This window comes from Schistocerca cancellata, chromosome 3 (genome assembly GCF_023864275.1).
Source record: "Schistocerca cancellata isolate TAMUIC-IGC-003103 chromosome 3, iqSchCanc2.1, whole genome shotgun sequence".
Classification (NCBI taxonomy): domain Eukaryota; kingdom Metazoa; phylum Arthropoda; class Insecta; order Orthoptera; family Acrididae; genus Schistocerca; species Schistocerca cancellata.
Genome location: NC_064628.1, coordinates 467,313,869 through 467,329,766, shown reverse-complemented (window position 1 = coordinate 467,329,766; position 15,898 = coordinate 467,313,869). Strand labels below are relative to the sequence as shown.

Genomic DNA, 15,898 nt, shown 5'->3' with positions numbered 1-15,898 from the left:
AAGCTCATTAAATAATCTATATTTAATACGTAATCGATGTAATAGTGTATTTGTTTCTGACTGTATATACTCGTAATTGATTGTAATGATAAGCTAATATTGTTTATTGCCGGGTAATAGCTAATGGACCTTTGTTCAATTGTATCGATAGCAACGAGTATACAAGTAAGTAAGTATACAAAGATTGATTAATTATTTACTGCCAGTTTTGTGTGTTTGCTAATGGCCAGTTTCAGTCTAAATATTCTGCCTCCGTAACTGTTCATTCTTGAATTTCATAACACAGCTTTAACTAATATACAATATTTACTATTAATTTTAGTCACTTAAATTACGCAAAATTTCAGTGGCAGAACTAATAACTAAAGATACAGCACTAATTAACAGTTTGCAATTAAATTTTTTTCTGTGTTTAGCTTAGCGAGTGACTTCTGCTGGCTTGGTATGTATTTTATTGATGTTATTTTGAAAGTAAAGTTAGTTGCTTATTTGCTTCAAGTAAATTTAATTCAGTCTTTCAATAATCAAAAGTTAATATCTTGCCCCGTTATAAATTTTGCACTACGTTACACTGAGGTTACTGAAAGTAATTTTTTTCCTTAACTAAGTTTTAGTTACATTTATTTAACCAGTAACTCTATTTAAGTTTATTTTCAAAAAATAGTATTTCAGAATAAGCAATTGCAGGCTCAAAGCTTTCTGATTCAATTATTTTGTCGTGAAGTGTTGTGGAAAAGCGTGACAACCCTCTGTTGCCAATGAATATTTGCTTCAATTTCTTTGCCATTATCTTTCTTAAGATTTGGGAGATTCATTGACCTTGCCGGTTGGTGATGTTTAAATGCCCCTTTTTAGCTAATCAGTGTTTTCTTTGTATTATCGATAATTTTTGCAGTAAATATTACTTGGTACACTTTTCCCCTGTGTGTTTCGTGAAAGACTGCAGCATATTCCACATATTTCAAAATTATCGCCAGTATTTAGATTAGGTTTAGAACAGATTCTTAATTCAGAAGGGTCTCTTGTACACTTTCCACCAACTAACTGCTGTTATTTTCCTTTCGTAACGATATCATTACTCACTGTAAAATTTCATTATGCATATGCGATCACGGTCAGTTATATTGCAAACCAGTAGGTCGTTTAGGAAGGAGGAGGCTACAGTGTCTACGTCAGTTTGCATACACCGGGGCGAAAACAGCCCCAGTGTATCCACAATTCAGTCTAAATATTATCATGTCTATTGAAAACGTGTACATTGGCAGACGGTGAACGGTACCCACATGGGAAGATGGCTTCCACACTCATCGCTTTCGTACTACCATATGACATTGAATATGGCGCCAGTAGAGCAGAATATCTGGGATACTTGCTGATTAAATCATATCTTGTCCATATTTCTTACGGAGCCTCCAGTACAACTAGTACTTGACCGTAGGGAGAGTAATTAGACAGCTGGAACTTTTGGGTTTTCTGGAGAACACTGAGACTGCTTTGCTAAGTTTTGTAAAACATATCGACCCAGAACAATATACAAGCGGTACCCATAACGTATAATTATCACTTTGAAAAAGTTAGGTTACGTAGTTTTATTTTGATTGTTTGGAGGTACATGTCTGCAGTCGCGGTAAAAATAAGTCTTCGCGACACAGTGCTATACCACTGAACTGTAGGAACCAAAATAGACAGCAAAATGGTAAAATGGAGTATCATGTCCTTAATCGTTCTGTATATGAAAATGGAAACAACGCACCAAAAATCCATCATGCGTTGGTAGACAGGGTGTGGCAATAATGCAACGTCATATGAGACAATGGTGATACGCGCAGACGCTTACAGAGTGGTCGAACAAGTCTGAATATCGAAGAAATAATTTACAGAACGGCTCTCTGTGAAGAACCAGGAACTGCGGTAGGAACAGAAGCATTTGTGCTCGAAACATTACGTATGAGATCAGACATAATGCACGTAATGTAAAATTTTTTTTATATCTCGTCAGATGTAAAAGAGAGCCTGACTGCATTAATCTTGCCAGGATAAGCAAATCAATAAACGAGAGCGTAAATAGCATCCACTGAACAAGATAAACTATGAATACACCAACACAAGAACAAACTTCTTTGAAGCTGTAGACAGGCTTGATCAATACGTCTACCAACGGAGGACTGACAGAAAAAAAAACTTAGAGTTGAATACTGCGCATTTCACACGAGGACACCACTCTTTCAGCAAGAAATATTCCATTCTCCGGTTGTTATCAAGGTTTTGAGAGGTTTTCCTTGATTGTAAAGGATGTGTTGGAACTGGAACTACTTCCCTGAATATTCAAGATTGGGATCCCTTGCACCCATCTAGCAGTTCGGCTGACGTTTGCCGAGTTGTCCTTGACTCTTCAGTGGGCATTACAGGTGTAATATACAGAGGAGTGGAAAAGAAAAGTGAAGAATTCTTAAGGGACGACGATTTTGACTTCAGAAAAGGTAATGTCTCCATACAAGTAGTTTTGACTTTCGACTTGATCATGAAAGCAAGGCTGAAGAAAAATCAGTGCACGTGAGTAGGATTTGTCGACCAATAACAAGATTCCGACAATGTAAAATGAAGCAACATTTTCGAAATTCTAAGAGAAATTCGTGTACGTTATGGGGAAGCACCGGTAATGACAAAGAGCTTTGATTAAGAAGCGTGTAAGATAGGGATGTAATCTTCCTCCTGCTGTTAAATTTCAACATCGAAAAAGTTATGATAGAAATAAAAGAGAGATTCGAGGGTGCGATTAAACTTCAGGGTGAAAGTTTTAGCAATGATAAAATTGCTGATGACATAGTTATCCTCAATGGAAGTTAAGAAGAAGTACAATATCATTTACAGGATCCGTTGAATGAAGTGAACAGTCCAATACACGAAGAATATGGACTGAGACTAAAAGTAAGAAATACGAAAACAATAAAGCCTAGCAGTAATGAGATCAGCGATAAATTAAGTGTAAAAATTGTCTTGTAAGTGATGAAATTTCTCTACCTCAGGAGGAAAAGAAACATGATAGACGAAGAAAGGAGGACATAAAAAGCAGACTAGCAGAAGCATAGAGGGCATTCCTTGCCTAAAAAAACCTATTAGTATCAAACATTTGCCTTAATTTGAGGAATGACCACAAAATTTCGATGTAGTAGATCTTGGACTGTGGGAAAAACGAAAGGACCATTTTGAGAACACTCACAAGAAGACGGGAAAAGATGACAGAACATGTGTGGAGATAAAAAATGTTCAAATGTGTGTAAAATCTTATGGGACTTCACTGCTGAGGTCATCAGTCCCTAAGCTTACACACTACTTAACCTAAATTATCCTAAGGACAAACACACACACCCATGCCCGAGGGAGAACTCGAACCTCCGCTGGGACCAGCCGTGTGGAGATCAGTGAATAGCCTCCACTGTAGTGGAGGGAGCTATAGAGGGTAAAAACTGTAGAGCAACTTTGACACTTCAGTGCCACATCCAACAAGTAAAGGAAGACTTTTGGTGTAAGTGCTACTTAGGGCTGAAGAGGTCGGCACAAAAAAGAAATTTACCACGTCCAGCTTCAAACCAGTCAGAAGAGTGATGACCCGAGAAAAAGACCCATGTTTGAAAATTTACGCCCGTTTCCTTCTGATAAGTACTGTATTTAATAAAAGAAATACGTCACTAATGTTATGAAGATGTATTCCGTCGCGTACTGCGTTACGTAGGGTTACCGGGGGATATAAAGTCGCTTAATAACTCTGGCGTTCTCGTGAGTACGTAAGAAAATAGACAGCCTTGCGTTTCAAAACATCACGGAACTGCAAAGAATATTATTCTTAATCAAGTTTAGGAGCCCTCAGCAGCTGAGACAGAAACGCTGCCTTTGAACGTTACGCAGGACTTCCAAATCTGCGCTGAAAATATAGCACGGAGCAACGACGTAAACACTAGCAGCCGCACCCAGCAGTGGCTGCATAAAAGTGTGCGCGCAGCGTCCGGGGGCGTAAGGAGGCGAGGCGGCCGTGGCGCATTTGTTATGTAGCGGCCGGCGGCGGCGCCGGCTTTGGTGGTTGGCTGGCTGGTTGGGTGCAGCGCGCCGGCCATCCAATTACAGAGCTCCCGCCTTGGAAGTAGCTCCTCGTTACGGCGGTTGCGGCGAAAAAGTTAAACACCCGGTTTCAAATTACGCGTCGGGACCTCGGGGATGCGGTGACAAAGCTTTTAACCGGCGTGTTGTCCGTGCGCCGGAATACAAAGCGCGTTGCCGAGTAAACAGAAGGCGGTCTCAAGAGGGAACGAGAGTTGGTTTTTAAAGTACTCTGGAATATGTTTCCAGATTAAATTTAAGTACTGGGGCACTCAACGACGTGTCGTGTTCCTCCTGAGAGGACACCATTACTCCTCAAATGTCTCTCGATTGACATTCGAAACAACCTAATAAAACTGCTGCTAAATGTTATTTTTACGCCGACGAGCAAAGGGCATAGGGCATAAATGTCTGTGAGACCCCGAAGGGCAAGTTCAGCCGAGAAATTAGAAATATTTTCCCTAAACTTCACGCTTACAGACACCTTTCTTTCGCGAATTATGAGCAATGTTTGTTAATGTAACTGTTAAGTGTAGGTGACTGTAATTGTTGTATGTGAAGTGCAGCGTCGTGTACGTGTTGGAGGTGACGAGAGAAGCGAGAGGGTTAAACCCGATGCCGGCACATAGGCTGCTACTCTCGAAAAACATCAAGGCAGCCGTCGAGCTTAAAGTCCCCATCCGATGGACGTATCACCATCAAATGTCCTCATGTCATCAGACACTGCGAAATAGGTTGGAATTTAATCCGGCACATTAGCACGAACATTCGTGATCAGAAACCTTACGCCACCACCTCTCTACCCCTTGCAGACCAAATACATGCAGTGAAAATTTCATCCCCCATCAGAATTCCCAAATCAGCTACAGTGTTCTCAATGAATTGGCCAAGAGTAGTATGTAGAACATCCATTCAGTATCTTGGTGTTACGAGGGAGATACTTCAAAAGTGGCAGTAGATAAATTGAATTGGTAGCTACAATGCACAAGCAGTAGACCTTCCATTTACTCATATACTCATGAGACTGGGCGCAGTTGTAGCCCACGGCACTAATCGACATAGAATATAAGTGAACCCTACCACGGACCAAAGAAAATGCACGGAATTTTAGACTATTTTCACAAAGAAGAGATGAATACATACTGTTCAGTGTTCTGTATCATCAGACAGCCTGTCAGTCGATTATAGATATCGTAACTCCTAGACTGACTTTTTTTGTTTTATCGTCATTTTATTAAAAATTTTTAATGAACGATGTGGCGTCAGCTTTAGAAATAATCGTAGGGAAATGCTGGTTAGATCGTTATTGAATAGAGGACTTTTATATATAGCTATAACTACGAAAACATTGCATTTTTGCTTTCCGCATCAACTGTTTTTTTCTCTTTTCTTACATGGAATTCAGGAGGTACTACTAACATGTAGAATTCAGTATGTGAAAAATATTTAAGGCGAGATGGTTTCAGCAGTATGTGTTGAAACTCTCTCGTCATTCTTTAAACGTGGCAGATTGATAATATACACTCCTGGAAATGGAAAAAAGAACACATTGACACCGGTGTGTCAGACCCACCATACTTGCTCCGGACACTGCGAGAGGGCTGTACAAGCAATGATCACACGCACGGCACAGCAGACACACCAGGAACCGCGGTGTTGGCCGTCGAATGGCGCTAGCTGCGCAGCATTTGTGCACCGCCGCCGTCAGTGTCAGCCAGTTTGCCGTGGCATACGGAGCTCCATCGCAGTCTTTAACACTGGTAGCATGCCGCGACAGCGTGGACGTGAACCGTATGTGCAATTGACGGACTTTGAGCGAGGGCGTATAGTGGGCATGCGGGAGGCCGGGTGGACGTACCGCCGAATTGCTCAACACGTGGGGCGTGAGGTCTCCACAGTACATCGATGTTGTCGCCAGTGGTCGGCGGAAGGTGCACGTGCCCGTCGACCTGGGACCGGACCGCAGCGACGCACGGATGCACGCCAAGACCGTAGGATCCTACGCAGTGCCGTAGGGGACCGCACCGCCACTTCCCAGCAAATTAGGGACACTGTTGCTCCTGGGGTATCGGCGAGGACCATTCGCAACCGTCTCCATGAAGCTGGGCTACGGTCCCGCACACCGTTAGGCCGTCTTCCGCTCACGCCACAACATCGTGCAGCCCGCCTCCAGTGGTGTCGCGACAGGCGTGAATGGAGGGACGAATGGAGACGTGTCGTCTTCAGCGATGAGAGTCGCTTCTGCCTTGGTGCCAATTATGGTCGTATGCGTGTTTGGCGCCGTGCAGGTGAGCGCCACAATTAGGACTGCATACGACCGAGGCACACAGGGCCAACACCCGGCATCATGGTGTGGGGAGCCATCTCCTACACTGGCCGTACACCACTGGTGATCGTCGAGGGGACACTGAATAGTGCACGGCACATCCAAACCGTCATCGAAGCCATCGTTCTACCATTCCTAGACCGGCAAGGGAACTTGCTGTTCCAACAGGACAATGCACGTCCGCATGTATCCCGTGTCACCCAACGTGCTCTAGAAGGTGTAAGTCAACTACCCTGGCCAGCAAGATCTCCGGATCTGTCCCCCATTGAGCATGTTTGGGACTGGATGAAGCGTCGTCTCACGCGGTCTGCACGTCCAGCATGAACGCTGGTCCAACTGAGGCGCCAGGTGGAAATGGCATGGCAAGCCGTTCTACAGGACTACATCCAGCATCTCTACGATCGTCTCCATGGGAGAATAGCAGCCTGCATTGCTGCGAAAGGTGGATATACACTGTACTAGTGCCGACATTGTGCATGCTCTGTTGCCTGTGTCTATGTGCCTGTGGTTCTGTCAGTGTGATCATGTGATGTATCTGACCCCAGGAATGTGTCAATAAAGTTTCCCCTTCCTGGGACAATGAATTCACAGTGTTCTTATTTCAATTTCCAGGAGTGTATTTGCCATGATAACTGAAAGTGTTAATATTATCAGATCACTCTTATTACGCTAGATTACTTCGTAATTTAGTTGTCATTCCAGTGCATTTTAAGCAGATAGGATCAAATGATTATGAATTGATTGTGCATCTGTTGCATTTCTCATGTATGTCAACGAAGTATTTCCTAAAAAATATAACCAAGTTCTCTCCCCAGACAGTTATATCGAAATTTATGAAATTATGACCTCGTCGTAGTTCAGTTTTTATCCTTCACGTGCACTCCTATTCATATCTCCCATTAACTGCTTGTGAGCTGATGCCCACTCACAATTAACACTACAGTGGATGTTAAATCTCTCACGTTACAGAACAGCTGCAATAGCAATGTTCCTGAAGTTATCGTGTTTACATTTTCTAGTGTCACTAAGAGTCTGCGATATTTCGACAAAGCATCCGCTAACCACATCAAGCGACAACGAAGTTTGGAGATCGACTGTGACAGAGCGCAACTGACCCGATGACGCATGACTGAGGGCAAAAAAACAATCTGTAATCTCCGACAGCTTTGTAACTACGGATTCTGCAGTTTGCCGATAAAACTTGGCTGTCTGGAGTTCCGGCGAACTCTTGGAAGCGTGAAGCAGCACAAACGCAACTGTCGAGCGTCACTCCCTCCGCAGTCTTACTCAGCACTGCAAGAACCGCATTTTATATCTTTAGGGTTGTATCACTGTTAGGGGTATTTTCTGACTATATAACAAAGTAATAACGGGAGTTTTAGATCTTTGTCATTCATATCGTTTCCTATACACTGTCAGAATAGACAACGTGGTATTCACTACATAAACACCACATTTGCTGATACTACCTCACGAATAAGACTAGCCGCACTCACGCGAATAGTTATACTTTGCTAACTAAGACGCAACATTCAACCTAAGCAGAGCTTGGAGTCCGCAGTTGGGCGCAGAAACGAACAACGGATACAAACGATATTAATGCAAGAAAACTACGAAATCTTCGGTTCTGGAGATCTGTTGGCTAAATTAACGCCTTCTTACAAAGTGTACTGTCCTAAGAGTGATGAGTCTAATTACTTTAAGTGGGAGAGCAAGAATTTCGTCGCGACAGATAAAGCCCTTATGAAAACCACCGGCTGTAGCATCGCCTCGACGTTATGAGGCGGTGTATTGTCAAAAGACCGCGAAAAGATACCGTTAGATTTTTCATCCGAGGATCTAATTAATTCTAACTACATCAGGCAAACTTCAAGCAAAGAAATACGTTTCTCTTTGCTATTTGCAAAATGCAAAAGCAAAGAACTCTTTACCGAACTGTGATTCGAACTCAAATCCCTCCCAGCGTCTGATCATTTACGTTGGTGATTTTGCACTGTCCATCGAAGGTAGCGACCTGAGCTCTAACCTCGGTCTGCGAAGTGGTTCTCAGTTTGTCACATTAGGAATCACTCATCGTTGGTTTATAGAAATTTTCACGAAAACTAACTATTGCATTACAATGTATTTGCCCAAAACAGAGAGTAAAGAGATAATTCATTGATATTTATATTATGGTATATTATGGTGATGGATAACTTCGTAGAGTTTTCCTTTAAGTTTAATAAATACAAGAGATACATTAAAAGCACCAGTTTGCCTTCGTTCTACAATATTACTTTTATCGCTAACCGGTTTTCGGCTTACAAGGCCATCTTCAGACATTTACTGAGTATTATCACCAAAGAAGTTAAGTGTTAGCAGACAACATTGGAAGAGAAGTAACACATCTAGAGTGAAGTAGAAACATTCAGTAAGTAACATCTGTGCAATGAAATAGTAAAAACTGAACAGTATATAAATAACAATGGAGTTGACAGGAAAACCTTTAGCACACAATAGGGATAGCATGCCTACATAACAGTTTCTATTAAGAAACAAAACTAATAAAATAAGATAAAATTAGTACTAGACAATGCTGCATCTAGAGGTATGAAACATGGAGAGTGATACACAACCAATTAAAAAAGAAGAGACAGTTGTCAAAGTAAATACAGAATACATAAGGAACTTAAGCAGTATCAATAAGATAAACTGAAATTAATAAATGCAGGAAAATGGAGTTGTTCGAGGGAAGCTACAGTTTGAGAGTGTGGTGGTACTGCATTTTAACATTACCATTATAATCAAAGCAGTGGCTGTGTACCTGTTTTCATTAAATAAGTGAGCAAAGTAAAATATGATCAGTATTTCATGAGACAACTACAAGGCGAGTTAAACATGGACAGTAATGCAAGTACAGGTTAAAAGGAAACCCTTAACTATTGAAACTACAGCATATGTGGAATACATAGACAACTGCAACAAATAAAACAACTTAATGACTACAGGAAAATGGGAATATGTAGGAAGAGAGAGTGTGGGAAGTAATGAACAACAAAGATGCAGCATTGTCTAGTACTAATTTTATCTTATTTTATTAGTTTTGTTATTAATAGAAACTGTTATGTAGCCATGCTATCCCTATTTTGTGCTAAAGGTTTTCCTGTCAACTCCATTGTTATTTATGTACTGTTCAGTTTTTACTATTTCATTGCAAAGATGTTACTTACTGTATGTTTCTAATTCACTGTAGATGTGTTACTTCTCTTCCAATGTTGTCTGCTGAAACTTAACTTCTTTGGTGATAATACTCAGTAAATGTCTGAACATGGCCTTGAAAGCCGAAAACCGGTTATCAATGAAAGTAATATTGTAGAACAAAGCAAACTGGTGCTTTTCATTTATTATTATAATGTTGTTCTACCAAGAACCGACGGAAGATTCTGTTAATACGACAAGAGATACACGTAATAGACTTTAGACATGGATAATATGTTCTCCTTCACTATTTACAACAATCTGCCAATGGTGGGGTAACTTTTATATCCCTCGACTGTAGGAATCACGTGGTTTTGAACCGAAAAACTCGTGGAGACATGTTCGGAGTGCATTTTAATCAACAAAGGTAGTTCCGTAAAGGTTGTTCGATAGAGCACGGAAAAGATGGAAATCTCTGGGCACAATATCAGTTGACTAAGTACGGTGCGGAATGACTTCGCAACGCTACTCCCCTCAAGTACTTTTTGTCGGTTTATCAGAATGCGGGTGGTGCCTTTTAGTGAACTACCATCACTGCACGCAGTCTTTGTGTTCGTTGTTCTTGGATTCCGTCTGCATGACATCTCAGTTGTGACAGCAAATATCAGCCGTGATGGTTACACCTCGGGGAAGCAAATCGTAGTACACTACACTGTCGCTGTTCCACCAGATGCAAAACGTCTTTTGCGGACGTGCGCAGGTCTCTGTATGGGGAGCTGATGCTTTGTTTGGGCTGGATAATTCCGTTCCTTTTCTTTTGGTAGCATAAGGATACCATTTATCGTCACCATTAATGCAGGACCGTAATGGTAGCTGGCCACACCGGGTAGCCGCTCGGTCTAGAGCGACTTGCCACGGTTCGCGCAGCTACCCCCGTCAGAGGTTCGAGTCCTCCCTCGGGCATGTGTGTGTGTGTGTGTGTGTGTGTGTGTGTGTGTGTGTGTGTGTGTCTGTGTGTGTGTGTGTGTGTGTGTGTGTGTGTATGTGTGTGTTGTCCGTAGCGTAAGTTAGTTTAAGTTAGATTCAGTAATGTGTAAGCCTAGGGACCGATGACCTCAACAGTTTGGTCCCATACGAACTTACCACAAATTTCCGAAAGTGTTAGGTGTTGTTTAAGAGCGAGTTGATGTCGAGAAAGCGTAGATCCGCGAGTGGTCAGCCAGTAATTTTCGCGATTGTGGCTTATAGCATGTGCACCCTTACACCCGATTTTTGAGCCTTAATTTAACGATCTTCATATTTTTCTTGTAATTTATAGCCTGTTTTGAGCCTGATGTCCTGCATTATATGTTAATGACATAAACTGTAGGTACATATTTCATAAATGTACTCTAAATTACATTCATTTTTAAGACATTTTACATCTTTTTCAATTTTATGTGGTCTTACTATTTGGAGTTTTGGTGCTTTTAGCATTTATCTGAAAATAGAATAAAAGGTCGAAACTTGGACTGTAATTGAGTAAACGACAATGTATTCAAATTACGATATGTTCATTTAAAATCTAATGCAAGTGTTGCTAAAACGGAACCTCCGACGAGAACGTTATTTATAGGTATGTATCTAGACACAGTTTTCCTCCATATGTAAAGAACACCCGTCGAAGTACTGTATCGTGAAGCGCGTAGTGAGCTTAACGTTTTATTCTACGTCTTCGTTTTTCCCACCGTCACTCCTCCCTTATGATGATAAGGCCGTCATAAGGCCCTCTCTTCCTCAGCCACTTCCCGTGGCAGTGTTCGCCCTCCTGTCATACTGCTCCCCCTTTCTCCATAAACGGAAAATGTGAAGTCCTCGAGGGAATCAGCATTTCCGTTTCGCAACGAGAGAAAACGCGGCGAGGTCCCTCGTGGGCAGGGACGGGCAGAGACAGTGGAGGACGCAGGCAGGCGCTGCACGTCGGACCCCGGCGCGCCGCGGCCGCCTCGCCGGCCCGCTGGGGGCGGCTTTAGAGCGCTATTACTTTTTAAACGGCCACCCCGAGCCGCCCCGTGCGACTCCGTGCCCGCCGCTGCCACTGGCGCTGTTCAGGCGGCAGCGCCGCGATCGATGCCCGGCCCGAGCCTCTGGCTACCAGCGGGCTCCCACACTTGCCCGCTGCGCCGCCCTCGTCCCGCCACCGAAGAGCGCTGTCAAGCGAAACGAATTACTTCGTTCCATCATCCATTCGTTCATTCATTCATTCATTCAGTCAATCGTCAAACGTTTCCCCAGATCATATCGCAATATGGGGGGCGATGTATCTAAAAATAGTTTTCCTCTATATGTGAGGGACACCCGTCGAAGTACTGTATGGCGAAGCGCGTAGTGTCCTTAACGTTTTATTCTACGTCTTCATTTTTCGAGCTCTAACAGAAAGGTTTAGGTGTTCGTTTTTCCCGCGCGCTGTTCGGGAGTGGAATGGTAGAGAGTTAGTATGATTCTGGTTCGATGAACCCTCTGCCAAGCACTTAAATGTGAATTGCAGAGTAATCATGTAGATGTAGATGTAGATGTAGAGCATAAAGTAACAAAAGGGATGATACTTAATTTGGGCCTTACATTAGTAATTAACTACCGATATGCTCAATATTTGACAAATAAACCGCTTCCAGCTGTGTATGAACCTTTCTTTACAGGAACACGACCGGTTTAGTGATATCAAATGAAATACACTCCTGGAAATTGAAATAAAAACACCGTGAATTCATTGTCCCAGGAAGGGGAAACTTTATTGACACATTCCTGGGGTCAGATACATCACATGATCACACTGACAGAACCACAGGCACATAGACACAGGCAACAGAGCATGCACAATGTCGGCACTAGTACAGTGTATATCCACCTTTCGCAGCAATGCAGGCTGCTATTCTCCCATGGAGACGATCGTAGAGATGCTGGATGTAGTCCTGTGGAACGGCTTGCCATGCCATTTCCACCTGGCGCCTCAGTTGGACCAGCGTTCGTGCTGGACGGCAGACCGCGTGAGACGACGCTTCATCCAGTCCCAAACATGCTCAATGGGGGACAGATCCGGAGATCTTGCAGGCCAGGGTAGTTGACTTACACCTTCTAGAGCACGTTGGGTGGCACGGGATACATGCGGACGTGCATTGTCCTGTTGGAACAGCAAGTTCCCTTGCCGGTCTAGGAATGGTAGAACGATGGGTTCGATGACGGTTTGGATGTACCGTGCACTATTCAGTGTCCCCTCGACGATCACCAGTGGTGTACGGCCAGTGTAGGAGATCGCTCCCCACACCATGATGCCGGGTGTTGGCCCTGTGTGCCTCGGTCGTATGCAGTCCTGATTGTGGCGCTCACCTGCACGGCGCCAAACACGCATACGACCATCATTGGCACCAAGGCAGAAGCGACTCTCATCGCTGAAGACGACACGTCTCCATTCGTCCCTCCATTCACGCCTGTCGCGACACCACTGGAGGCGGGCTGCACGATGTTGGGGCGTGAGCGGAAGACGGCCTAACGGTGTGCGGGACCGTAGCCCAGCTTCATCGAGACGGTTGCGAATGGTCCTCGCCGATACCCCAGGAGCAACAGTGTCCCTAATTTGCTGGGAAGTGGCGGTGCAGTCCCCTACGGCACTGCGTAGGATCGTACGGTCTTGGCGTGCATCCGTGCGTCGCTGCGGTCCGGTCCCAGGTCGACAGGTACGTGCACCTTCCGCCGACCACTGGCGACAACATCGATGTACTGTGGAGACCTCACGCCCTACGTGTTGAGCAATTCGGCGGTACGTCCACCCGGCCTCCCGCATGCCCACTATACGCCCTCGCTCAAAGTCCGTCAGCTGCACATACGGTTCACGTCCACGCTGTCGCGGCATGCTACCAGTGTTAAAGACTGCGATGGAGCTCCGTATGCCACGGCAAACTGGCTGACACTGACGGCGGCGGTGCACAAATGCTGCGCAGCTAGCGCCATTCGACGGCCAACACCGCGGTTCCTGGTGTGTCCGCTGTGCCGTGCGTGTGATCATTGCTTGTACAGCCCTCTCGCAGTTTCCGGAGCAAGTATGGTGGGTCTGACACACCGGTGTCAATGTGTTCTTTTTTCCATTTCCAGGAGTGTATTCAGTCGGCCTAGGTGGCCGAGCGGTTCTAGGCGCTACAGTCTGGAACCGCGCGACCGCTACGGTCGCAGTTTCGAATCGTGCCTCGGGCACGAATGTGTGTGATGTCCTTGGGATGGTTAGGTTTAAGTAGTTCGAAGTTCTAGGGGACTGATGGCCTGAGAGCCATTTTTTGAAATCTTCAGATATACCTGTGAAAGAGATATCAAACATACAGGAAACACTATGAACCGAAAACAGACCTCTGTCCTAATAATCTAAGCCATGTGACAACCAATATGAAACACTCACACGACAGTACAACCCTAAACCCACAATTTGGAACGGAGAGTGACTCATGCGTCTCAAAATAAAATGCCCTTACCCCGCTACAAGCAGTGCGTGACAGATCATATTCACCAGTTGAAAACCTGACGTTTTAAAATCATGTTAACCTATTTCGAAATGTGCCAGGTGCTAATAGGACTCAGTCGCTGAGGCTTCCGTACTAACATAATTATGCACATAGATAGTTTATCCATTCTCGGAATCGATGATACTGACAGGTCCTGCCTGGTATCGACATCGATAATGACAAGATATCGATCCCAGGGGTTCCAAGACCTACGAGAATGTTTTAATTTCTATTTTCTGTCAATGGATACGACTAAAATTATGTAACGAATTTTAATAAGAATATACTCCGTAAAAACGACTACCTAGGAATAGGCAAGAGGTCAAATGGCGATGGAATCCTATAACGGAGGTGGGGTGAGGGAGAAGTCGAGTTCATTGGTCACTATAGGATACCATACTTTACCACGATTTCACAAATAAGTAGGCAAAAACCATCGGGCAAAAAGGATAGAGGAATTCCTTATTTCACGGAATCTTGGCCAAAGACTTGTACACAGAGAGAAGGTAGCTTGTGAAAAGTGGAACGCTGCTGGTGTGTATTGAATCACTTGCGACATTTGTCTGGCGTGGTACGTGGGGCAGACTGGCAGAGGATATAGAGTTAGGTTAAGAGAACACCGAAGTTTGCGAATTTCTGAGTCTGTTTTGAGCAACCACATACGCGATTGTGGCCAATCTAATAGTTGTACCTTATGTCTCATGCAGTGAACAAAAAGAAGCAGACCTTAAACATTCAAGAAGTCTGGTAGTATCAAATATAGGTCTTAAGGTGGGGAAGAAATTTTTGAGACTTTGCGTTTTGAGCACAGCATTGCAGGATAGTAAGACATGCACTTGGGAAAACGAGAAGAGAAAGGAAGCGTTTGAGATGTTGTGCTTCCGGGGAATGTTGAAAATTAGGTGGACTGATGAGGTAAGGAAAGTGGAGGTTCTCCGCAGAATCGACGGGGAAAGGAACATATTGAAAACAGTGATAAGAAGAAGGGACAGGATGATAGGACATCTGTTAAGGCATGAGGGAATTGGTTCTTTAGAACTAAAGAAAACTGTAGAGCATACAAACTGTACAGGAAGACAGAGAAGGGAATATATCCAGCAAATAATTGACGACGTAGGGTGCAATTGCTTCTCTGAGATGATAAGGTTGACACCGGAGAAGAATTCGTAGCCGACCACATCAAACCAGTCAGAAGACCGATACACCCACCAAAAATTGTCATTTGCATATTACATACGCGTGTCCGGATACCTGTCATCAGTCTCTTCATTTCCCAGTCGCATTAATGAGATCATCTGTCAGAAGCCTGAATAATCACCTTCTGCAGCGCGACCCGTTGCGTAACGTGCAGGAAGAGAGCGGGGCGGGGGGGGGGGGGCTGGAAGATACCCTCATGGATTTGAAGCCATACCGACTCCGGTGTCGTGGCCAGCTGTGCTACTCGTAGGTTTCACGGTTGAGGATCCACGACCCGAATAGACCGATCGAGGGAATCTTAAAGATTCTCGATTGTGTTTGGATCCAGGCAGTTCGGTGGCCCAGAATTACGGCAAACTGAAGCAGGTGCTCTTCCAACTACACATCTAAGTTTCGAACTGTGTGACAAGTTGTATTGCCCAGCTGATAGATACCTTTGTGCCGAGGCAAACTGCAGGTAGTGAAGGACACCGCCCCCAATGGTGGTCCACCGTATCTTATAGAATGACAGTATCACCCAGGAAATACACGAAAACATTTCCGAGACCATTATGCACCAACGATTTTTGCAGCG

General features: G+C 44.1%; 1 protein-coding gene across 1 annotated transcript in view; it reads left to right on the top strand.

The window, feature by feature from the left end:
- The window catches only part of LOC126176369 (uncharacterized), a 101,281-nt gene extending 89,671 nt beyond the window's left edge, over positions 1–11,610 (top strand). Inside the window, exon 3 of the mRNA XM_049923525.1 lies at positions 11,379–11,610. Within this exon, the coding sequence (XP_049779482.1) occupies positions 11,379–11,610 (232 nt within the window). The remainder of the gene's footprint in view (positions 1–11,378) is intronic.
- The last annotated feature ends 4,288 nt before the right edge of the window (positions 11,611–15,898 follow it).